The 24,144-nt window shown below is 44.4% G+C and overlaps 1 protein-coding gene across 1 annotated transcript in view; it reads right to left on the reverse strand.

Annotated features, from left to right (window-relative positions):
* Pinx1 (PIN2 (TERF1) interacting telomerase inhibitor 1) overlaps positions 1 to 24,144 on the reverse strand; it is a 60,905-nt gene that overhangs the window by 31,554 nt on the left and 5,207 nt on the right. Inside the window, exons 4-6 of the mRNA XM_059273491.1 lie at positions 21,779 to 21,857; positions 17,801 to 17,893; positions 12,068 to 12,144 (exon numbers count right to left, since the gene is read on the reverse strand). Of these exons, the coding sequence (XP_059129474.1) occupies positions 12,068 to 12,144; positions 17,801 to 17,893; positions 21,779 to 21,857 (249 nt within the window). The remainder of the gene's footprint in view (positions 1 to 12,067; positions 12,145 to 17,800; positions 17,894 to 21,778; positions 21,858 to 24,144) is intronic.

Here is a 24,144-nt window from a genome sequence, read left to right on the forward strand (position 1 = left end):
GCACAGGAGCCTTGAGCCTGAGTTCCTGACTTGATGCAATCTCTACTCAAAGGATGCTGCCTAGACAAAGTTCACCTGCAAGGTTTTGCCTCTGAGAGGCCTTATGGTGAGAAAGAGCTCCTGGTACCATTCTATCTGCTGGGAACTGCAGTTCTGAAGGGCAGCCAGAGGAAGACATCTGTCAGAAGACATGGTACCTCAGCACTAGCTATGACTGTGCTGGCCAAGGAGTAACAAAGAAAAGACTACATACATTAGGACCATCTAAACACGACAAACAGGCATTGTTCTCTAGTGTGAAAGGCAAGTGAAGACATACCTAGTACCATTGCACCCTACTGCTACACAAGTGCTCACGAGAGAGGACCCACAATTCCAAAGAGAGGAGCACACAGAAAGGTGAGGGGCAGGCAGAGGAAGCACATCAACAACCTGTGAGATACAAGGCTCTTGGTTAGCATCAGAAGATACCGTTCTTTCTGATGAAACTAGACCTACCACCTAAGTTAACTTTGAGTAGCTCTTAGTATAATGCATAACTGTGATGGTTAGTCTTCATTGTCAACCTGACTGGATTAGAATCACCACGGAGATCTACTTCTCAGTATGTGCTTCCAGAAAGGTCTAACTGAGGAGGGAAGACTTGATGTGGGTAGCACCATCCAATGGGCAACAGTCCACACGGAGTAGAAAAGGGGAAGTAGGGCCAGCGCGATGGCCGGATGACTGGGGTTCAATCCCCAGGGCCCACAAAACATCTTTTTATCTTCATCTCTTCCTGACTACGGATGCAATGTCATTAGCTACCCCACACTCTTGCTACCACGAGGGATTGTAAGCCTGGAACTACAAGCCAAAGTCAACCCTTCTTTCCTTCCTTAAGTTACTTCTGCCAGCAACGGGAAAAGAAACCCACATAATAAGCTTAGCATTAAAGTTCAATCTATTGATCTATTTCACTACCCAATTACTCCAAAGTTACCTAGCTACTCAGTGAGCAACCACTAAAGACACCAGCCAGAACCTCCAATGGCCTCCATCCAATTGGTAGAGCAGTGAGCAGACTGAGCAGATGACAAAAGAGGCAACAAGATGAGGCAGCACAGCATGAGCAACAAATTCAACAAGTGCATAGGTGGGTGAGCAGAGGACCAGGATAGACGCTGTCACAGTGTAAGTTCCCTGGGGGTACGGGTTCTTATCTCTTCTATTCCCTGCCATAGCTATCTCTGGAGCCTAAAACTGAGCCACGCCCAGCAGTAGTTCATGAGGATCTGCCTAATACATGGGTGAGTCAGGACCTTGTGACCAATGTCTGTGTCTGAACAGATGCACACTCTTCCTTTCTCAGTGTCTGCAGAAGCAGGGCTTGACCTGTAGAATGAGGGCTCACTCGCTGAGACAGACTACACAAGGCCAGGACCCCCAAAGTGAAGCAAAGGCTTGGGAAACGGCTGGAGGTGGCTGAGGCCTGGTCTTTAGTGCTTGTTTCACATAGGAACTACTGATACTGGACAGCACTTGGACAAGAAGCACTTTGAGGAAACATGTGGTGGCAGATGCTTTGAAAAAGAGCAAGAGTTGGGGTTAGAAAAAGCACTTAGGACCACAGTTCAGGAGCAATGAGGATGAGGGATGGTTTTATCAGTAGGAATAAAAAAGCTGAATGCCTGGGGCATTAAAAATATAAAAACCACCAGGAGACCATCAACAGGATAGAGTCAGAAGGGCAAGCTGAAGAGCACACTCATATCCATTACCAAACAGTAATAGAGCACGTCAGAGCTTTGACTCCTCCCTGACCTCTAAGGGTTTAGTCCCCACTACCATCTTTATGTGAAGACACCTCTTCAGACCTCTGATGGAAAGATGCGCCTCAAAGTCATGCAGGAAGTCGCCACTGGGTCTAAGACTGAACTGGAGCTCTTGCTGGAGTATGCATGTCAAAGCTTCCTCCCACTTCACATAGTACCAGACTGCTTCCACTCACCATCCCAAGGAGGGCAAGCGTGCAGCACAGGGACTTGCCTCTCTGGCGGAGTACCATATATTCTTTTGATGGGTGAGGAAGTCCAAGGAGAGAGGGGATGGCTTCTGATCTGTCAAGTGTCCCCAGTGTGGACTTAGAGGAAGCACACATTGCAGGGGTAGTTTGTTGGTGACAGGAGCCACACAAAAAGCTTTTAGTTTGAAGTATAATAGGGATGTATTTCTCAAGGCTCAGAGCATGTTCTTCAACGTATCCATACTTCTGTGAAGTAAGCTAGGAAGTGTATATTTTTAACATTCACAAAGGTGTGCAGGCAATTACTCCTGCCCAAATGGGTCTCCTAGGAAGAAGCAAAAATTAGCCTAAGGGAACCACGCACAGAAGAACAAGCTTGTACATTTGGACTTGAACCTGGTAGCCACCTCTAGGCTCCCTATGGTGGTTTGAATAAGAGCAGCCTCCATAAGCTCTTATATTTGAATGCTTAGTCACTAGGGAGTGGTCCTATTTGAAAGAATCAGGAGGTGTGGCCTTGTTGGAGAAAATGTGTCACTGGGGGTGGGCTTTGAGGTTTCAAAAGCCCATACCAAGCCCAAGGTCTCTCTCTCTGCCTAGGAATGAGGATGTCACTCTCAAGTACTCTAGCCCCATGCCTGACTGCCTCGTTTCCTGCCATGATGATAATAGACTGAACCTCTGAAAGTAAGCAAGTCCTCAAGTAAATATTTCCCGTGTAAGAGTTAACATGATGTCTCTTCACAGCAATAGAACAGTGACTAAGACACTTGCCTAAATATTATGAGATAAAACAGTTCTACATTTTGGAAATGATGAAAAAGAAAAATCAACAGATCTTTCAACCATTTCTTCTTTTGACTTGAAAAGGCTTTCTTATAGTGCATCTGACTTCTTTTCCTGGAGCAATTTTGCTCAGTGTCCCTAGGATTAGAGCCTATTTAATTTACTGAATGGAGACCACCAGCCATTCATTTTTCTCTTCAAATTAAAAACACAGAGGTAACAGAAGGCATAATCTCTGGGGACAAAAGAGCCTGAACCATCTGCTAACAGGAACTAAGCGGTGGCTGGAGGGCAGGAAGAGGCCCACTGATGGTAGTGAGACCCTCTTAACTTTGGATACCAGAACTGTGCCCATTGTCAGAGTGTTGTTCTAGAGAAGCAGAACCCTGCCACCTAAGGGTTCCCCAGTGAAAAGGCCAGTTACCCAAGATCCCTGGACAGCCAGGCAAGAAGAGCTGCCTGCCCCTGCAAATGGGCTCCTAAGGGAATTTCATTAACTGATTTAGATCAAAGCAGATGGCAAAGGATGACTGGACTATGTGGGAATCCTTCAATGTGAGAAAACAACCAAAGCTAAAAGAACAGAGGCATTCAGAGTAAAGACAGAAACACTATGAATTTCAACACCTAATGTCTTTGGTGACAAGGGAATGTACTGAATCCACAAAACAAAAACAAAATGACATTTAGAAATAGGAAGAAGAATAAAAACATTAAGGGCTAAACTCAAGATTTTTAACAGAAAGGTTAGAAAATAAATCCAAGGTCTCCCCCAAAGTACAGCAAGGACACAGGAAAATCGGAGACAAAAGAATAATCTAAAGCCTAGCCAATGATGCCATGCACCTAGAGAAGGGGGAGGAGTGTCCATTCAACTATGAGGAAATAGGGGGAGAGATGCCCATGCATCTACAGAGGAGGAGGGGGGAGCTCCCATGCAACCACAAAGAAGAGGGTGGGGGAGCTGTCCATGTAACTACAGAGAAAAAAGATGGGGTAAGTATAAAAGGATGAACAAAGGTGATTTCCAGAATTGCCAGGAGGCTAAGAAATGTCTAAGGAATATAAACACTCAACTCCCACTTAGGAGGCTGTAGATTCCAAGGTTAAGAAGCTTCTAAAACCTCCTGTATGGGAGACCAAGAAAATAGGTCCTTGTAAAGTTCAGAAGCACCAATAGTACCACAACACAAGAGTACAACCTTCAAAGCTCAGGGACCAATTTCCAGCCCCCACTCTCACCCTCACCTGCAGAGCAGTTCCTCTCGGCCCTGCACTCTTCTCAGGAAGCTGCTGGACAAAAGGCTTGGGGTGGGGCAGGCTAAGAGGTGGCTGGTTAGTTCTGTCAGCTTGACAGTCTAGAATCACCTGGGAAGAGTGTCAGGGTCAGGCTGGCCTGAGGGCATGTCTGTGAGAGACTATCTTTACACACTAATTGAGGTGCCCAGACTCAACCTTGGTAAATGGGTCCTGGACTATACAAGTGTCAAGAGGGGGCTGAGCTTAGGCCACAGGCATTCATTTCTCTGTTCTTGACTGTGGGTGTGCGTGTGACTAGCTTCTTCAAGTTCCTGCCTTGATTTACACATGACTCCAGGCCTGTAACTTTGGAACTGTATGTTCAATAAGCCCTTTCTCCCCCAAGTTGCTGTTTGTCAGGACATCTTGTCAGGCAACAGAAATGAACTCAGCTGGGTGTGAGTAGCCAGCAGGGAGTCCCAGTGAGGCAAGCGGTGGGGAGATCCTCTGAGTAATCACATCTAGCTGACAGATGTTCTGACAGAGCAACCCATAAAGAGTAACAAGGGGCTACAGCACCTACAAGTGCAGAGGGCAAGACACAGTAGCCTCGTTTCCATCAGAAAACAACAAAACTGCAGAAATATTCTAGAACAATATTTGACTTAGCAGGGAGTACAGTTTACATAGTTGTATAAGTGTAAGCACCCAGTAACATCACCAGTAGTAACTTGAGATATAAAAAGGCCCAAAGCCTAATCTACCAAGAGAGATCCAGATGTCAAAGCACCGAGAAGTGTCAATGGGTGGCCTCGCACTCAGGCTTCTGTGAGGATTCCTTCCAGCAGCACTCAACCTCTCCCTCCCCACCCAGCCCACAGTGACAGCACCATGCCATGCACTCTACTACTTTATCCTTGTGGGCAAGGAGATGGTTGCAGAACCCAGGAAGAGCCCAGCATCATCCTGTGGATCAGTAGTTGACCTCAGACTAACACCATGGTTCCGAGAAGCACACTCTCAGTGAAGAACCACTGTGCTCAAGGCTCCGTGATCAGCTTTGGGCAGGTACCAGCAGATGAGGGAGAGAGATACTCAGGGCCGTGGGATACAGCAAGGAAGCAGGCCCTGAGCTGGCCACGATGGCTCTTGCTCCCTTCACCTCCCCTCTCCACTGTGACCAGAATCTCCTATCCTGGCTGCTTTGTTTTTTAAATAGGGATGGATTTTTCAGTCTTTATCACAGAACAGAGCGGGTGAGAGGAGTAACAGCAAGGAGCAGCTATGCGCTTGTTGAGAGGCAAGGACAGGAAGGCTGGGAAGGCAGGCCTCCCCAGTTCCCAGCATATCTTCTCACCCTCCTTCCCTGGAGGCTCCGGGAATTTCCTGCTACTTTCCAGGGTACTGAGAGATGCACTTCAGCAATGGAAGAAATTATTCCAATTGAGAATAAAATTTATAAGGCAAATTTGAAAAAACAATGGAAGAAATGTCAATATAAGATTTTATACTAACATACAAAGGTAAAAGGACTGAAGATGCTGTAGGGAGCAGGCCAGGAAGCTGGAGCAGCAGAGGGTGTGAGAGGAATGCTGATTCTCATGACGAGCTACGTCAAACAGCTTAACGTTTCCATACCGCTGGGTGGAATATTAAATAATAATTTAATATTAATATTAATTGATAAAAAACAACAGCGGACATTCAAAGAGTCCATTCCATGTGCTGGCCACTGCTGCAGATGCTATACAGGTGACCTCCTTCACTCACACACCCAGGCAGGAGAGCCCCTTCTTGGCACTCATTTAAAGATGAGAAAATGTGAACTTGGAAAGGGTAAGTGACTGCCAACAGCACTGGGCCAGGACTCAGCCTCAGGCAGTGGGAACCATACAGTCTGGAGAGTCTAACTTTGAAGGAAGCCAGGAAAGGATAATCTCACAAATTATTATGTGGAAAGTTGTCGGACTTCACCTATGAGTAAACCCAGACAATCAAAACCAATCAGGCATGAGTAAATAGTGAGCGTCTCTAAAATTTTCTTGTCTCTAAAATCCTAGACTTTTCTATCAACAACACAAAAATGCTGCCTAAACAGCAAGAGCAGCAGAAAAGAAAAAGTTGAGAAAAAAAACTGCAGTCACACAAACTGTAGTTAAAAAATGACTAAGTTTCCTTGATAGATGAATTTGTTGGAAAACCATTTATCAACAGCCTGTTTCTCTCTAGCAGAGTCCCTCAAGCCGAGAGCCATGTCATCCCCTTTGACTGATTAATTAGCCAATCAGGGGACATTTTTCATTGTGAGGCATGATGGTTTATTGCAGCTAATGTTTGGTCTCTAATGGCGACATATTAAAGCCAACTCGGCTATTTTAGCCCTGTGGAGTGACCAAAAGGAAAGGATAGGAAATAAATCAAAAGAGTGCCCTTCAGTTTCCCTTCAGTCCTTAACAAAACCCCCAAGGAGCAAATGGCCAGAAGTGAGCCTCCTCCAGTCCAGAGAAAGACGAATAAAAGACCGGCACAGCGCCTTCAAGCCAAGGTAGACCTTCCTGTGTCTGAGAAGCAGTAATTTATCCTTTGTGATTAACAGATACCACGGACACCTAAAAGTCAATAGCCTGCTCTTCTTCCTTTTACCAAAGGCTGGGCTCGATAGGAAAAGCAGCTCTGCAATGCTTCTTGCTCAGTGTAATGATCTCTCCTGCGCTCTGGATCCAGAGCTAGTAAGTACCCCCATGGCCAATTCCACCCCATATCCTGCCATACAACCCCAAGCCACAAGGTCCAAAGGTCTCCATCCTGAGGCCTTTGGCAGGCACTAGCACACAAGGAAGCAGAGTTCAAATGCAAAGGAGAGCGGATTTTGTGTTCACAGCCAGAAGACAACATGCTTAGCACACTGACAGACGAGGAAGCAGCAGGTTATACAGTTCCACACACAAGCATAGAAAACTACCAGTTTTCCTGGCTTCCCAGTAAAGCCGAAGATACACCTAGCAGTCTATCAGAGCAGACACAAAAGTGCTCCGCCTGCTCAGGGAGTATTTACTGCCGTCATCCCAGCATGGGAGATGCAGTTTTAGGCATCTTAGAATCTTCATGGTTTCCTTCATTCCCTTGACTCAAAGACTACTCAGTCACACTGGTGAGCAGGGACCCCTCTGGCACTGGAGTTGGAGGTCTTTTCTGTGCCAGAAGCATAGAAGCCCTCAAAGCCTGCCTCTGCTCCTAGTTCTCTGTAGCCTTTCCTGCCATTAGCAAGACCAGGGACTCCATGTGGGTCCTGGTTTCTCAGTGTGGCAGTTCAAGGGGTGACTACTTACCTCAAGGCTCCAAGCAAATATTCTCACTCATACAGCCTCCAAAGCTGTGCAGCATCCTCACAGGCAGCCTATTGGCTGCAAGCAAACCAAAGCCACCCAAGGCTGGGGAAGGGGAGCTGGCCTCCACTGTCATATGAGGAGGTGACAAGGGTGAACATGTAAGAGCATGTGGAATGGAATGCATTGCCGAGGCCCTTGGTGGCAAATAGAACCTGCTACCAGAACATATAACTCAGCACTCTTATTAGAGGGAAAAAAACAGAGCTTACAGATAAACTAGGAATATCTGAGACAACTACCTTACCCTTGACACTCAGTCTCTTAAACAACCATTTCAAGATTTTTTTACATCCACCCTTTGGAGAAAGAAGGTAAGTGGACAAAACCCAGTCGTCCACTATGAGAAATAAGAAAAACCAAGTAATGGTTGCTGGCAGCTCAGGAAAATGTGAACCACCTTGGATACCAGCAGCAAAGGTGATTCCAAGTGCTTGTCCTCCAGAATCAAGGCTGAGGGCTCACGGGCCTTTTGTTCACTCTTACCTGTACAACACTCCTGCAGGAAACAGACCACAGCTGCATCCTCAGCTGCTAGCCAGTGGTCAATCTGGGTTGCTTAACTCCCTGAGCAGCTGTCCCCACCAGCTCCCCATCATCCCCACAAACTCCCCTTTGTGCTCATCTGCAAACCACACCCAATTCTGCTACTTGTTCCAGTGCACAGCACACACCCCAGAAACCCTTTGCACGAATATGTCTCTGACCACTTCTCTACATTATGGCACCCAGGCCTGAAGGCAACAAGCCAGGCTGCAGGCAACCAACAAGCGAAAGGCACAACCCCTCCAAAGAAGCACCTGCCCACATTCAGGCCGATGCCATGCTGTAGGTCTCAGCCTTGGTTAATTTGGGGTCAGGTTATCCTCTAATGTAATGATACAACAAGACTTTACACAGCTCATTAATTTATCTTCAAAAGGTAAGAGTTTGGACCAAAACTTCTAACTTAGACTATTTGAATCTAGATTCTGTTATCAATGGTCAAATGGTGACAAATACTATGGAAATCATTACTGAGGAGAAGAATCAATTGTAGAACTCAAGTGATTACATTGCATGTTTATGGGCTTATGCCAGATTTGTTCTAACTGAAAGGTTCTTAGCATTAGGAATGCTAAGTGCCTCTCTGGTGCCCAGCTCTGCAGTGAGGACAGGGTGAGCATGACCAAAATGGGCATCAGATGCTACAGAAAAGGAGAGCCACATCCTTTAAATTACTTACCAAATTCAACCTAGCTCACTAGTACAGATTATTAGCATGGGGTCCAGAATGAATTGACAAACAAGCCTCCAATCCAAAGACATTTTAAGTAAGAACTATTTTAACTTTTTGAAAAATTCTTATTTTTGTGATCATTTTTCACATAAGAGATTTAAGGTACTGCACCCAACCGGAGAGGGGGGGAAGGTCTAAAATGCCCCATGAATCCAATCAAGCAACAGAAAAGGGGTCCAAGCAGTTTTCAGATCTAATGATCAGCAAGACACAGCAAAGTGGATGTGCAACATGAAATAAGTGAACAGACTTCAAAGAAGTTGTGCAAAGAAAGTCATCATTAATTAGGTACTCTAAGTGTACACAAGAAATACACAAGGTTCAATCCAGTCAGGTCCTATGGTGAAGACATGGATAATTACTTGCCAAGAGCCTATGCCAGAGGCCTGTTGTTTAAAGAAACAAAGTGAGACTGTTAGTAACACATTTCCAACCCTCGATATGGTTTCGGAGTATTTTCTCTAGTGATAAGGCTGAATCAGGAAATAAGCTGGATGGAGGAAGGAAACTGGGAAGGTGGGGGAGGGAAAAAAAATGAGAGGGGGAACAAACTGGGAGTATCAGGAAGTTCAACCAGATAGGAACTAATGGAATTTGTTTTTCAGTGTCTCCACTTCAATCTGCAAACTGTGGGAGACACACGTGTGCTCTCATGCACATTCGTGTACACACACACACACACACACACACAAACACACACACACACATACACATAGGGAGAATAGACACCCTCCAGCACCCTCCCCAACCCTCTCCCTGAGAACATACACATAACTTCTAGCAGCAACAAACTTCTCCTAAGGCCCAAGTAATTTCAATCCAGTGTATTGGGTCATTTCTTTGTTTCCATGGAGGATGCAGATAGATCCAATTTAGGGAGCACTCTGCTTCAGCTTCACAGCTTTCCAAGTAAGATAGCACCAAGCTGGGGAAAGGAAGAACTTGAAAACCAGACAGGTGCAGCCATCCAGCCCAGCACAGGGTATTTTACTAACATATCTCTTGAGTAACTGGCAATGTGTGATGGTCCTTCACTCTGAATAGCCAGATGCAGCCAGGAACTGTGCCCCTCCCAACAGCCTCTACAGCTGGAAGAAATGCTAAAGCACCAATAAAGTCAGCAGACAAATCAGAGCAGAGGCCTTGTGGTGACAGATGCTTTCTTCCACGGCAACGAGAAACAGGGACAGCTGGGAAACACTCTAGCCTAGACACAATGTCTGAAAGCCAAATTCTACAAACTGATCTTTTAAAACATAAAGTAGCACAAGCAAGTATTCCTTCAATAATCTCCTCTCAAGAATCGGCTATGGACACCAGTAGATGATACCTGGCACAGAAGGCAGGTTGATGAATACCTCCTAAAGGAAAAGGTATTTCTAATACCAGTCCCAAAGTTATGCAAGGCATCATATAAAAAATATTTAACAATTGAAGCCCAATTTTTAAAAGAGGAAGTACAATGAAATTTCTATTTACTGAACCCCCTACCAAGTGCCATACTGGATGGAGCACATGCTGGGAACCCAGAACTGGATACAAAACAAGTCTTCTTTCCCTTTTAAGTTGTTCACTGCCTACACGTACTTGACAGATGAAAAAGTCCACATGTACAATACAGTAGATCGATTTCTTCATTAGATACAATGAAATCATTAAGCACAATGTTTGGCAAAACATAAATTCAAGCCAATGTTGCTATGAGGGTCAAGGGAGGGAAACACAATAACCCAACTGAGAAGAGGAGCCAAAAGCAGTATTTTCAAACCAATCTGATCAAAGGCCTTTGCCCTTGGCTGTGCAGACTGTTGTAAGTAACATGGTAAGGTTTCTTAGCAACACTATTCAAGGAAGGTGCAGCTGTACCCAGAACTCAAAGGCAAACCAACATACATCCAAGACAGAAGGATTCTGCATAGGGAAACCTTTATTGGTTGTCCGAAGCACAGTTAGATAGAATGTTTTCTGCATGCATGTGGCTATCCATATGGGTCCATCTCCTCAGTGTGGACATGGACTAATAACACCCAGATTCTCTACAGACAGACAGATTGCAGAATCTGCAGGCCGGCAAGCTCCACTGGTGACTGTGTGGCCCCTGGAGGTCTGTGAAGGCCAGCCACCTGGGGAGAGTGGAGCTGCTCTCTTGGTCAACTGTATGTTCAGAGCTGCCCTGGTGTTCTTGACCCAGCTGCCTTCTCACACTGCAGTCCTCACCTGGATCAGCTACAGAGACCAAGAAAAATTCTTTCTCATGCAAGTGGTGTGGTGTGTGTATGTGTGTGTGTGTATGTGTGTGTGCGCACACGTCTGTCTGTCTGTCTGTTCATGCATGTGTACAGATGAACAGAAGCCTGAGGTTGACTTTGGGCGTCTTCCTCTATTGCTCTCCACCTTATATACTGAGGCATAGTCTCTCATTTAGTTTGCTATCTCAGGCACTCTGGCTATCCAGCACAGCCCAGAGACTCTCTGTGCCATGTATCACCTTCCCCACCCCCATGCTACCCTACAGATGGGCTACTGCGCCCACCTGGCTTTTTATATGTGCTCTGGAGATCCTAAATCGGCTTTACCTATTGTATCATCTCCTCAAAAAAATTAAATAGTTTCTTCTACTACCGGAACCCATCACCACCAAGGACCGGCCATCTTTCACATAACTCAGCATCCATGAGTGTTAGCAGGCCACAGGGAACCCTAGAAAACAGCTTCCTCAATGCTCATCCTGCTTAAAGAGTGGGACAGAGAAGGGCTAAGAAACCCAGGAATCCAGCCCTAACCTGCAAAGGAAATTGTTTAACAAAGTCTCTCATCATAGACAATTCTCAAGTTTCAAAACATAATACTGAATAACAAGTATCCACTACCGCCAGTCTGGAAAAATGCTAGAGAATGAAAGTTGTCTTTCTGTTCTATGGTGACCACGGACCTTGGCCAGGAACCAATAAAGAAACATAAGCATGACACACTACATTCACTGAGGAACTGTAGTCAACTATATAGTCCAGATTTTGTTAGATTAAACAAATTTTCATTATCTCCAGAAATACAGCTAAAATCTCTAGTGTTTTCACATCAGAATAATATACATGACTGTCTCTTACATTTGGAAATAATACAAAAGTTTTGTGCAATATACAGCCCAATGGAATCATTAGGGTTATGAATTATAGGTTCATTTGTATCTTCCAGTTTTGAAACAAGCCATAATGTACAATGGAGGGTGTACCCACTGCCCATCCGCTCCCATGATCTAGTGGCTAAGGGTGGGAGTGGGGGGCACATAATTGTCTGTGACGTTTCCATACCCTTGGGAAGAGACAGAAAGAGAACACACAAACAGCATCATCACAACCCACAGCTGGGTACCTGAGCAATCTTCTTCTTCTTCCTTTTTCCAAAAATGCAGTCCAGGTCAGTTTCGCTCCGAGAGGAAAGATCCTTCCCTAGAAACAACATAGTGCTTTTCAGCAAGACCATTCATTTCAAAATGAGAAACACAAGTAAAAACATGTCACTCAAGCTGGGCAGTGGTGGTGCATGCCTTTAGTCCCAGCACTCGGGAGGCAGAGGCAGGCGGATCTCTGTGAGTTCAAGGCCAGCCTGGTCTCCAAAGCGAGTTCCAGGAAAGGCGCAAAGCTACACAGAGAAACCCTGTCTCGAAAAACCAAAAAAAAAAAAAAAAAAAAAAAAAAAAAAAAAAATACTCCTGAAAGATAGCAGGCTGGTAGCAGAAGGTCAGCTGCTGACTCCGACCCCCTCACATTACAACTCTGAGCGTACCACAAACTACAATCAAAGCTTCAGGGACTGTCTTAGTACCAGAACTGTCCAGTCCCCTCCTGACTGCAAACCCAGCACACGGACTGCACAGAAAGTTCCACTCAGAAGTGACCCTCCCACTGGCTGTGCCATCAGGGTGGGACTTACGGGGGGGGTCTCTGGGCTCACTATCTACAAAACAATCCACTCCCTTCAAAGAGAAACAGTGAATTTACTGATGGCTACAAAATGCACAACTGAAAATCCTGATAGGCACATAACCTCAAACCCTTTCAATACTCACACATTCACTAATTTTTGACACACAGGATCTCAATAATAACTAAGTGAGAATTTAAAAGGATAAAGTGAATCAAAGCTCAATGTTTCTTTTTAAAATGTTCTTACTTGTAACAGCTCTACCAGTTAAAAGGAAAGCCACATGGCGGCAACAGGGAACTAAATGGCTGGTAAGAGCAGTGTCCAAAGAACCTATGATTCCTATTTTAAAAACCCACAAACCACTAACTGAAAATTCACTTTGAAATTTCTACTTCTCCCCAACAGCACCCTGTGAGCAGTCAGCCAAATCCATTCCTATCCATCAACTTCAAGGAAAGTGCATCTGAAAACTCAACTCTCCTGTGAAGCCTGCTAAGCTTGGGACGAGAGGTCAGGTCACATACAGGAATCTGGGTTTCTAGAAGAAAGCCAAGTTCCAGTCACCAGCTCACTGGTCTTGGCTTTCTGTAGCAAACTGACTTGACAAAGTAATGTCATGACCTAGAAGGTTCTGGTTCACCGATTAGCACTGGGGCATTCAAATATGACACTGCTCAGTGACCCCATGAAATTGAAAAAACAAAACACCCTTCAATTTGATGCAAAACCAGGTGCCAGAACCAGTTTCAGAGGCAGTGGTACCAGATTAGATGGTGCAGTTGGCACAACCTGTTCCTGAGGTATGGGAAGGTTCCCAGTGTAGCTTCCCTCCCACCAGAAGCCAATGCTAGCACCCCAGATTCAAACCCCCATTCAAAAAGCCCCAGGAGAATCCACATAAGAACAGAGTGATACTTTCCACAAACAGGAGCACAGGCAATAAAACCAGAGAGTAGCAAAGACAACTGCAGTTGCAGCAGTGAGCAGTGGACAGCTTCTTGGGAGGTAGAGACCTAGCCTCAGCACTCACCAGTGCAATCCATTTCCTACTCGCAAAGCACATTCACTGTGGAAGTTGTATCCCAGAAAAGAGTCAGCTAACTTGGTTTAGAATGAGCAAAAGAAACCAAGCATGGTGATGCATACTGTAATCCAAGAACTCAGTCAGCAGAGGCAAGAGGATCAAACATTCTAAGCCCGTGTGCCATACAGTGAAAGAAACCCCAACGCCCAAACAAGCAAAAACCCCCAAACCATTGACCTTTAACCTGGCCCCTAAAAAGAGGAGCTATCCTAAAAGAAACATAAATTCATGCCTCTTTTATAACAATTTCACTAAATGCAAAAGGCCAAAGGAGAGAACATGGAGCCACAATTTACAACTAGTATGTGAAAAAAAAAAAAAAGAATACACAAACATTCAAAACAAATCTCAGATGCAAAGGGAAGCTGCCAATCAGCACAATGTTCAACAGAGGTGCTAGGGTTTCTAGAGTCCTAGTGTGGGTTCCTGGGCCAGGAATTTCTATCCTCTAGCAAAGTTCACTTAAGTAAATGTAGAAACCAGGGCTGTACAGGAATTGCTCTGGATTTAATCTGGAAAACAAGAACACAGAAAGAAATGAGAGTCAGAGGCCATTAAAGAAGAAACCTGTAAGTGGGTGAAATGGGAAGATGGTGGGATCTTGAAATTAAGAGTCAACTAATGGTCCTGGTTGAATCGCTTATATACATTATGAATTTATGGCCACTCCTGGATAAAATACACATAGTAAAAATTAACTTCGAAGGGATTGTAGCTTCAGAACTATGGTAAAATCCCAACAAAAACTGTTAACAAATTAGATCTTTGACAAAATGATCAACAGAAAAACCGAACAATGCAGAAAACATGTTATCTGTCCAGCTGTGGCTGTTTTAGCTCAGCTACAACTGCATCTCAAGAACCAGGAAGAAAGGCTTCCAGGAGCCAAACAGACATAAGGAAGTCCATGCAAGGCTGGGTGTAGGGTTTCACAGAGGAATGTTGCACTCAGGACAGCCTTAGCTACTTAGCTATCAATCATGGTTATCATGTTTTCCAGATGATCATAGTGGTCACTGAGAGAAGGAGTGTAACTCCCAGAGTTGACAAATGCCAACTGCATCCTCCAGTCTGGCACCTGGGAAGCAAATAGACTATAACACATAGATATAAGATTGATTAAATATAGCTGTAGCCCACCCTAAAGAAATGCTGGCTTAGTAAATATATTTGTAAATTAAAAAACAGGTTTATCTGGGTAGCTTCAGTTGCTTCAAAATTCATTTACATAATTCAGTCAATAAGACTAAATTAAATAAGAAAGCATGCCCCTTACAACCATGGTCTAACTGTAGGAGGAGCTAGATTTTTTTTTTTTTTTGGTTTTTCGAGATGGTTTCTCTGTGTAGCTTTGGTGCCTGTCCTGGATCTTGCTCTGTAGACCAGGTTGGCCTCGAACTCGAACAGAGATCTGCCTGGCTCTGCCTCCCGAGTGCTGGGATTAAAGACGTGCGCCACCATCGCCCGGCAAGGAGCTAGGTTTTGAACAAATATGGATGATAGTAACTTAAAATTCATATTTAGTTATTTCAAATCAAAATCAAGTAGAAGCTACACAAAGGAGTAACTATGCATCAGGACTAAAATGATGTAGGCAGAATTTAGGCAATAGTAGATATTACAGTACCATTAGCTCTGGCCAGGTATTCTGCAGTGTTTCTTTGAGACAGGGTCTCACTATGTAGCCCTGGCTAGCCTGGAACTCACTGTGTAGACCAGGCTGGCCTTGGATGCAGATCAGCATGCCTCTGCCTCCCCAGTGCTGGGACTAAAGGTGTGCACCAGTACAATCGCCAGCCCTTGCTCTGGGAAGGCCCTGAGCAGGCTATACAGAGCACCACCTACATTTTAGTTTTCTGGACACACGGGGACTTACCACGTGACTCATCCTCATTAGCAAAAGGAACTAGACAGAAACTTGGATTGTGAACATTCCAGTCCCTTTTTCCACAGGCTGGAAAAGCATGAGTTCCATATGAAGGGTCATGTCTCACAAACCACAGGACAGTCTAGCTGGGCTTCAGAGCAGCTTGCAAATACCTCCTCAAGTTACAGAGGAGGAGACAGAATTTGAAGGAAGGGAAATAGTTCAGGATGTCTGGGAGAGCCAGTTTCCTCTGACCCAGACAGGCTCCTTTAGAACAATCTAACAGTTTATGGTTATCATCACACCCAGAGACAAGACCAAGTGAAAAGAAACAGCTTCTAGGAAATTAAAAGAACTGTAACACCAACTTCCACTGGACAGTGCAGATGGTGGTGTCTGCTGTTTCCTATACTACCTGGATTTTCACTCCTTTCTTATGTTCACTCCTTTCCAGCCTTTGGGTCTTCTATTTCCTGACACCTCTTCTCCTTCTAGCACAATATACCTCCAGCTCCTCCTTCTCTGCACTCCAAGGCCTCCTTTCTTCAGGAGCAAGGCTAAAAAATACACACACCTCACTGTGAGAGAGAAATGAAGGCCTAATGCACCAAGCAGTTTGACAGGGTCACCAGCAAGGGAGTGGCTGAACTAGAAATAGAAAGCAGTCACAGCCAGTATCCAGCAGATTAGAGCAGCGTAGAGAGGTTTATCCTAACTTCAGCAAATGCTTCGGATGAAGTCAGGCATGCAATCAGGCACTAAAGGACAATCAGAAGACTACATACATTTGGAGGGAAGGGGAAAGGCTGCATGCCATCCAAAAGTGAATTCCACTTGTGTGCTCTGCAACAGCCTTCTGCAGCGCCTCTAGTCTTCCTACAGGGTCTAATGAAAAAAGAAGGGCTCTTTAAGGGGCTACCTGCCTCACCCCCAAAGGACCCGGAGGACAGTAAAGTAGTTTTCTGTCCTACAGCAGGTTATGGTGTGCTAAAGATAAGTCCTGGTTAGAAGCCTCATAGGCTTCCAACAAGAGTGTTTGCCTCTGAAAAAGAAAGGGAGAGCACAAAGGAGCAATTAAAACCCCATGTGGGGAAGGAAGGAGACTCCAGTTCTCTTCCCACAGTGCTTGGAAATCACTCTGCTCCTGAACTCCAGCCTCTGCTGCGCCTTTCACGTCTTCCAAGCACAGTTCTACTTGTTGAGGTCCTGGCCCTAAAGGACAGCTACTATCAATCATGTCCAGTCAGACTCTGTCTCCCACTGCTCCTCAGGCAGGTTATGGGAGTTAAGCAATCCCCCAAATGCCAAGAACAAAGCAAAGAGATATACCTTCCCTGGCACAGAGGCAGAAACAGACATCCAATATGCCAAAGAACAATCAAATAGTAACTGGATGTCACAAAACAGTAACCATCGCACCTAACATACATGAAGTACAGCATGTAATAGGTAGCTTGTGGCCATTCTGCAGAAACATCTGAGATTTGTTTATAGCAAGGTAAAGGCTTCTCATCTGTACACGAGTGCCACCTAATGGCTACAGAGAACAGCTGCACTCACAATGAGCTACATGGGGAAGGTGGAAGGTGGCCTAGGAAAGTTGTGATGAGCAAGGCAGGGTTTACTGCCCAATTTCCAACTGCCCTGTTTCTGAACACCACCCTGGCCAGGGCCATGGGATGCTACAGTAATACTCCATGAGATGGAGAACTTGTATAGACTACTACAAGGGTCACCTTGGGACTATGAGTCATTACAGTGAAGATTTTGATATAATTAGTGAGCCAAACTGTCAAAAGACAAACTATCCACCACAACTATTAAGAACTGAAAAAGAGTGTAAAAGCTGTAAAACTGAAGAACAGAAAATTTAAATTATTTTTTGATCTAGCTACACAGCATTCCCATTTCCTCTAAACAGAACATTGACTTCCATTCACAGCCCACACTTGACCTGCCCAGTCTAAAGCCTCCACTGGGCTCCTCTTGGTGCTACTGCACCCCAATTTGCACTTTAATAAGATACCTGGCAAGTCAGCATGGGACCTTGCAATCATAATGAGCCCTTGCCACCCAGGGCTGCTGCAGATCAATCCACCAGGCTGCCCAGTCCTCCCCATTCAGAATCTCAGACAAGCAGCCAGTGCTGCAGCTCAGGGCCAGTCACAATGCCTCAGGAAACCCCGTGCCAGCATACACACTTCAACAAGTGAAGGCCTGCTCTTACCTTTCGTGAATTTCATATAATGAACCCGGTTTTTGGAGGTTTTGGATTTTTCTTCAAGGCTAAAAGATTTCTTTTCCTTGTTGTCTGAGGAATCTTTAGAAGGAAGAAAAAAATCAAACACCATGTAACTTATTCTCTTCAAGAAAAGCTGAAGAGCTTTTTTATATACGCTTTTATAGGACTGTCATCATTTATTACTAAATCATTAGCAAAGGACTGAGATTTTTGTTTTTTTTAAGTGAAGATCAGGCAAGGCTCTCTTTAGCTTATAAAATCTTTAAAGAAGAGAAATGAAAATATGTCTTCATACCAAAATTTAGATATGAATATTCATGGCACTAATTCACAGCAGTACAATACCTAGGTAACCCAAAAGCCTTTCAATATGGCTGAGCTCACACTGAACACAGCCTGATACTGGAATATTATTTAATCACCTGCAATAAAGAATGGTGGGTTGATTCCAGCATGACCACTGAGCCACATCTTAGGTAGCCATGATCTCCCCAGGAGTTCCTAGTACTTTCAAAACAGAGCGTGAAGCAGAGCAGGCTGGGAACTGTGAAGACGGTGCTTCAGCTCGGAGACAGTGCTCAGCATGGGTTACTGAGAGCATCCCCTAAGCCACTGTGCTGTGGCCTACCAGAGCTGCTCTCAGTTCAGGAGGCACCTTCTGAGTTTAAACGTCCCTGTGGAAGGACGCCTGAGTCTGGATTGAGCTCAGGGGATCAGTTTATCTCTGGGGGTCCACAGGCATGTCTCCGAGCTGAGGGTACAATCCACATGCTCTCCTTTCCCACGTGTCTCCACCCCACTTTAAGGAGGTCAGCTCTCTCCCTGGCATCAATGAGGAACCCAAATATGGGTAACAGGGCCCCATCTTCTCATCAAAACCAACCTCTCCACTCATCTTATCAAGACACAATGCCAGAGATTTCCCTGGTTTATTTTTGAGTATTCGTCTGAATTTACAATGCGTTTTCTAGTTGTCCTAATAGTAATCCACTAATTACTATGGCCACTTAACCCAAAGGAAACCATCTGTACTGAGTGCTGAGATCACTAGGAAACAAAATGTTCTGTCTGTGCTGTGGTAGAGAAATGGGACCAACTGAAAAAGGGTGTAAGGCTGGTCACAGTGGTGCAAATTTACAATCACAGTATTGGGGGGGCAGGGGTAAGGCAAGAAGATCATGAATGTAAGGCCACCATGGACTACCTAGTAAGACTCTAACTCAAAACACCAACAAATATTTTTTAAAAAGTTTAAAAATAAAAATGTATTAACATAAAATACAATGTGAAATGGAAATGTTATTTCAGAGGAAAGGAATTATGAAATAGAGCCTCTCTGACCCTACAGAGGTGTATGTATTTGCATACTTCAGAGACAATAGATATCAAACTGTGATGCATCTGGCACTCACTACAGGCATTTAGGGTTGCTATAAAATAAATGCCATTTCCAGCACATGGGGCACATTTAAAAGTGATAATTTTTAAATAATTATTTTAAATTTTTTAATTTAATTTTCCTTAAAATGTCAATATTTTTTCCATGAACCAGAAATTACATCCTTTGGAAATGTACTTGTGGCTTTAAAATCTTTTGGATGTTGATCTAAAAATGTGTGACAGAGCACACTTTTAAAATTCTTCAGGGGATATGTGAGTAGAACTTGAGGATGCTGCTTCAAACCACAACTTTGCACTTCATCACTTCTCAGCAACCCAGTTTCCATCCCAAAATATTTAAAATAATGAGTGGCAAAATATCAGAAGGTTAATATGCGGTTACTATGAGGAAGTGCCATCAAAATGCTAGTGTGAACCTGTCAGGGTATGTCTAAGTGAGACAGGATAGCTTTTCCTGCATGTACATGCACCTGTGTATATATGTGGGGTTATATACTTGTTCATGTGTATGTCTGCATGTGTGCGTTAAGTGTGCATATGCATGTATGCGTTAAGTGTGCACATGCACATGGAGGCCAGGGGACGATGTTAGGTGTCTTTCTGCATCTTGCTACACTTCATTTTTTTTGAGACAAGGTCTATCACTGAACCTAGAGCTCACTGACTGGTAATGGTCGCTGGCCAATGCTCCCCCAGGACCGGAGTTACAGTCACACACTAGTCTTTCTGGTGTGGTTGCTGGGGATCTGAACTCAGGTCCTCACTCTTGTGCAACAGGCACTTCACTTACTGGAGTTATCTCTCCAGCCCCCGCCATCCACCCTATTCGTGTAGCACGGGCTGGCCATGAACTGACAATTTACACGAGGCTAACACTGTACTTGTGATCCTCCCACCTCTTCCTCCCAAGTGCTGGGATTATAAACACCTACCACACCTAAGTGTGTGAAACAAGGTAACTTTTAAAAGTGAAATTTAAAAGAACATTCTGATTTTTGTGTTCTACAAGAGGAAAACACAAAATGTCTGCTTAGCTAGAAGGCAAACAGTTTGAATTTACTAAGGGATCTTAACAAACAGAAAAGAATACTAGGTTCCTATGCCATCTACAATTGAATGCAAGCAATGCATGACTGGTAAAAAAATTCATTTGGATGAAGACATTGCATTCAAAAAAGGAAGATAACCTGTTAGCTCTCCAGGTCTGTCCTGGGAACAGACTTTCCCTAAAGGAATCTTCTGAAGGCGCCTTCCAGTTCTAGACGGCAGTGGAGCCACAGACAAGCTTCTCTAAATGCATGGCTCCCTCTAGTGGTCTGGACAGGAGTTATCTACAGGTGGACAGTTGCAGCTTTGACATTTAAATTTTTCCCAGGTTTGGGCACCAAAGAAAAGGAAGCCCACGGAGATTAACCCTGGAGGAGGATGAAGAAGGCAAGTGTCATTTGTGAAGTCAGTCACAGCCTTCCTGACAAACAACTCAATCCTCTGGGTCCTTTGGAACGCTCGCTGCCTGCTCTTACTTAAACATTCCAGGACGGGCTGTTGTAGTGATGCAGCCTAGCTTCAGCCATCAGTGTAGGACAAGGGAAACCTGTCCTGAGTGAGACAGGGTCCCAACACTACTAAAATGGTACCTCTCACCTAGTAAACAGTGATCGTGACATCATCAGACTGGGGGAAATGGAACCTCTTCTCTATCCACACAACCCATGCAAGAACTTTTTGAGGTCTTGGAGTAGATCAGGTCTTGGGATGGATTCTGTAGCCTGAAAGTTACAAGCACTTTCTGAGGCCCAAGCACTAAGTAACAGTGACAATGCCAAACCAGAGCAAAACAGTTTTCTCTAAGAACAGAGTGTGGGCATCTCTGAGAAAAGGATCCCAGGTTCAAAGGTCCATGAGGACACTGGTGATAAAGGCATCTCATGCTTGAGTGATGCACTAGTCATGACACTTAGATGTCACCAGATACTCACTAAGGTGGATTCTCTGGTAGCCAAAGGCTGTATCGGTCACTCATTAGCTAACTTTCATTTTAGTCTTTACATAGCGTTAATTACATATGCTGTATTTTACTTTAAGTCTGCCAGAAAGACAAGTAATGTTCACAATTCTTCTATCGTAACATGTGCATAGCATATATTTAAAACCTGTACAGTTGAAGAAGTATAAAGTGAACCCCTTCATCACTTCTTCCAGGGTTAGACTACCAGCACTACCAGGATCTAAAGCACCCATGTGGCCTTCTTAATATGCCCTGCTGTTTCCTCCAAGAAAGCTAGGCATTCTTTGCTGTGGGGCACAGCTGTCTATGCTACAGGATGTATAGCCACAGTTCTGGTATTACCAGATACCAGTAACATGTCCATAGCTGTGACAATGGAAAATGTCTCTAGGACCAGCAAGATGATCAGTGGGCAAGAGCGCATTCAGTGACAGTACCATTAAAATATAAACAACCGAGTACTGGTAACTGCTTCCGTCAGCCAACTCTGGGATCTCAAAGGTCCACAGTGAAACGCACTTACGATGGAGGAGCAGCAGTGTTAGTGTCCTTACCTGCTGTGTCCTGACTGTGGCAAGTGTTGAGTGCTGCCAAAAGCTGGTTGAAGTCATCCTGGTGAGCAATCCAGTTGTCCTGGAAGCACCAAAAAGTGTGAGAGGCAACCCCGAAGCTTACTATACTGCTGATACAGACATCTAACCGAAATCTGGCCGTTAATATGAAATTGTACATGTTTATTAAAATATTTCTTTGTAGTGAAATCTATACTAAAGCCTTTGTGTCTGGCTTTGAGATAAGTGTTCAGCAAAGCCTTTGCTATGTTTGGGTTAATCAGCAGAGACTGAGAAATTGTTCTGAGACTATTTAAATCTTGAAGAAATGTTGTTTCTCTGGAGAATCTACAGTTGGTGCTCCATGAGAGCTTGCAGCTGCACCGACCTTGGTCCTAAGACACTCCTGGCAAGCCTGGAGTTCTTACTTTTGAATATGACTGAGATTTGTGTGGGTTGTCTGCTCTCACAGGCAGCAAGAGCAGGATGACCGTGGTCGTTGGAGCCTTTCCCAGCTCTGATTAACCTTGCATATGTTGGAATAAAGTAACTGGAGTGAGCTAGCTGGGTGTCGGTCTCTTTTAAGACTGTACTCCTCTTGGCCGGGCGGTGGTGGCGCACGCCTTTAATCCCAGCACTCGGGAGGCAGAGCCAGGCGGATCTCTGTGAGTTTGAGGCCAGCCTGGGCTACCAAGTGAGCTCCAGGAAAGGCGCAAAGCTACACAGAGAAACCCTGTCTCGAAAAACCAAAAAAAAAAAAAAAAAAAAAAAAAAAGACTGTACTCCTCTGCTCCTTCGGAAAATGAAGGCTTAGCATTTCAGTGAGCTACTCTCTCTACTGTGGCACCTATGACAGACATCAAACTATTATTTAATCAATTTAACTGGATTCAAGAAATAGTATAAACTTGAAATAAGATTTATGCAGATCCATAGAAGAGCTGGAGCATCTAGGGCAAAGCTCAGTAGTGGAGTCCTTATCTAGCATGTGTAAAGTCTCAGGTTTGGTCCCCAGGACTACAAAGTCAACAAAATATACATATAATGAGAGGAACCTGCTTGGAAGCTCAAACCTGTATTTCAATGGTATATGGCTCACCCATAGTTAAGTCAGAGCAAAAACAAAGCAATGGGCAAAGTGTGTGTTAAATATTACACTAAAACAATATAAAATTATTATTTTTTCACACAGAGTCTATTGGAGACTGGAGACATGACTCAGCAGATAAGAGCACTGGCTGCTCTTGCTGAGGACACAGGTTCAATCCCCAGCACCCACATGGTGGCTCACATCTGTCTGTAATTCCAGTTCCAGAGGATCCCATGCCTTCTTCTGACATCCGTGGGTACTGCAAGCATGTGGTACAGTCACATATGCACAGGTAAAATACCCATACCCATAAAATAAAATAAATAAGTCTTGGGGGGCAGGGAGGGAATGACCCACACCATGGACATGACAGACAAGAGCAGTGAGAGCACAGCCCTCCTCTTGGCTCAGCACAGCTTGGACTACTCTGCTGAACTGAACACTTTTGTCAGCAGCAACTTTACAGAACTCTGTGGAAGAACATCCCAAGTCTCTGAATCAACAAGTTCCTACTTGCAAGGTGTCCACTAAGAGTGACCTCAAAACAATATGACCCAGTGGGCAGCAGGGTTTCTGAGCAGGATATATATATAACTTTACATAAGCATTTCTTATTAAGAAAGCTTAAGAGTTAAGGTGTACAAATAGGTTTACAGAACACAGTTCTCCTAAGAATGAAAGTATAGCATGTTTCGTGTTTCTCAAAACAGCATTTCGTTAGCCTTACAGAAACTCTTTCTTTAGTGGCTAAAATTTTAGTTGTTACTCCAGAAAATCTTAGCTGTTCTAGTCAGAGACACCAAATTACTCTAAGCAATTCAGTTTACATAAAGTCATTCTCCCAGTTTGTTTGTTTGTTTTTACTGGATTCTGTTAGCTACCAGAGTTCAGGATCAAAGCTCCCAGGTCTGACTCCAAATGAAAAGGAGCAGTCGGTACTAACCTTGCAAGTGCAGAGTCTGTGTTCAAGAGGACATGTGATAACTGGGGACACCAACAGTCAGAAACAAGCCAGCTCTCTTACATCATTTCCCACTCTCAAAGTCACCCACAGTATAAGACAAACTACTATTAGGATACAGGCAAAGATAAAAATTGGTTCTGTGCTGAAATGAACATTTCGTTGAAAAGACTTTTTACAAAGTTCAGCCATAAAGCAGGAGTGTCTCTCTAGGCCATATCTAAGTAAAGGATCCAGGAGGACAAGGCAAGGTGGTGGATGCATGTCACAGGATAAGGATAAGATAAGCCAAGTGCCCTTATGTCTTTCTTCACCCAA

Source organism: Peromyscus eremicus, chromosome 9 (genome assembly GCF_949786415.1).
Source record: "Peromyscus eremicus chromosome 9, PerEre_H2_v1, whole genome shotgun sequence".
NCBI lineage: Eukaryota > Metazoa > Chordata > Mammalia > Rodentia > Cricetidae > Peromyscus > Peromyscus eremicus.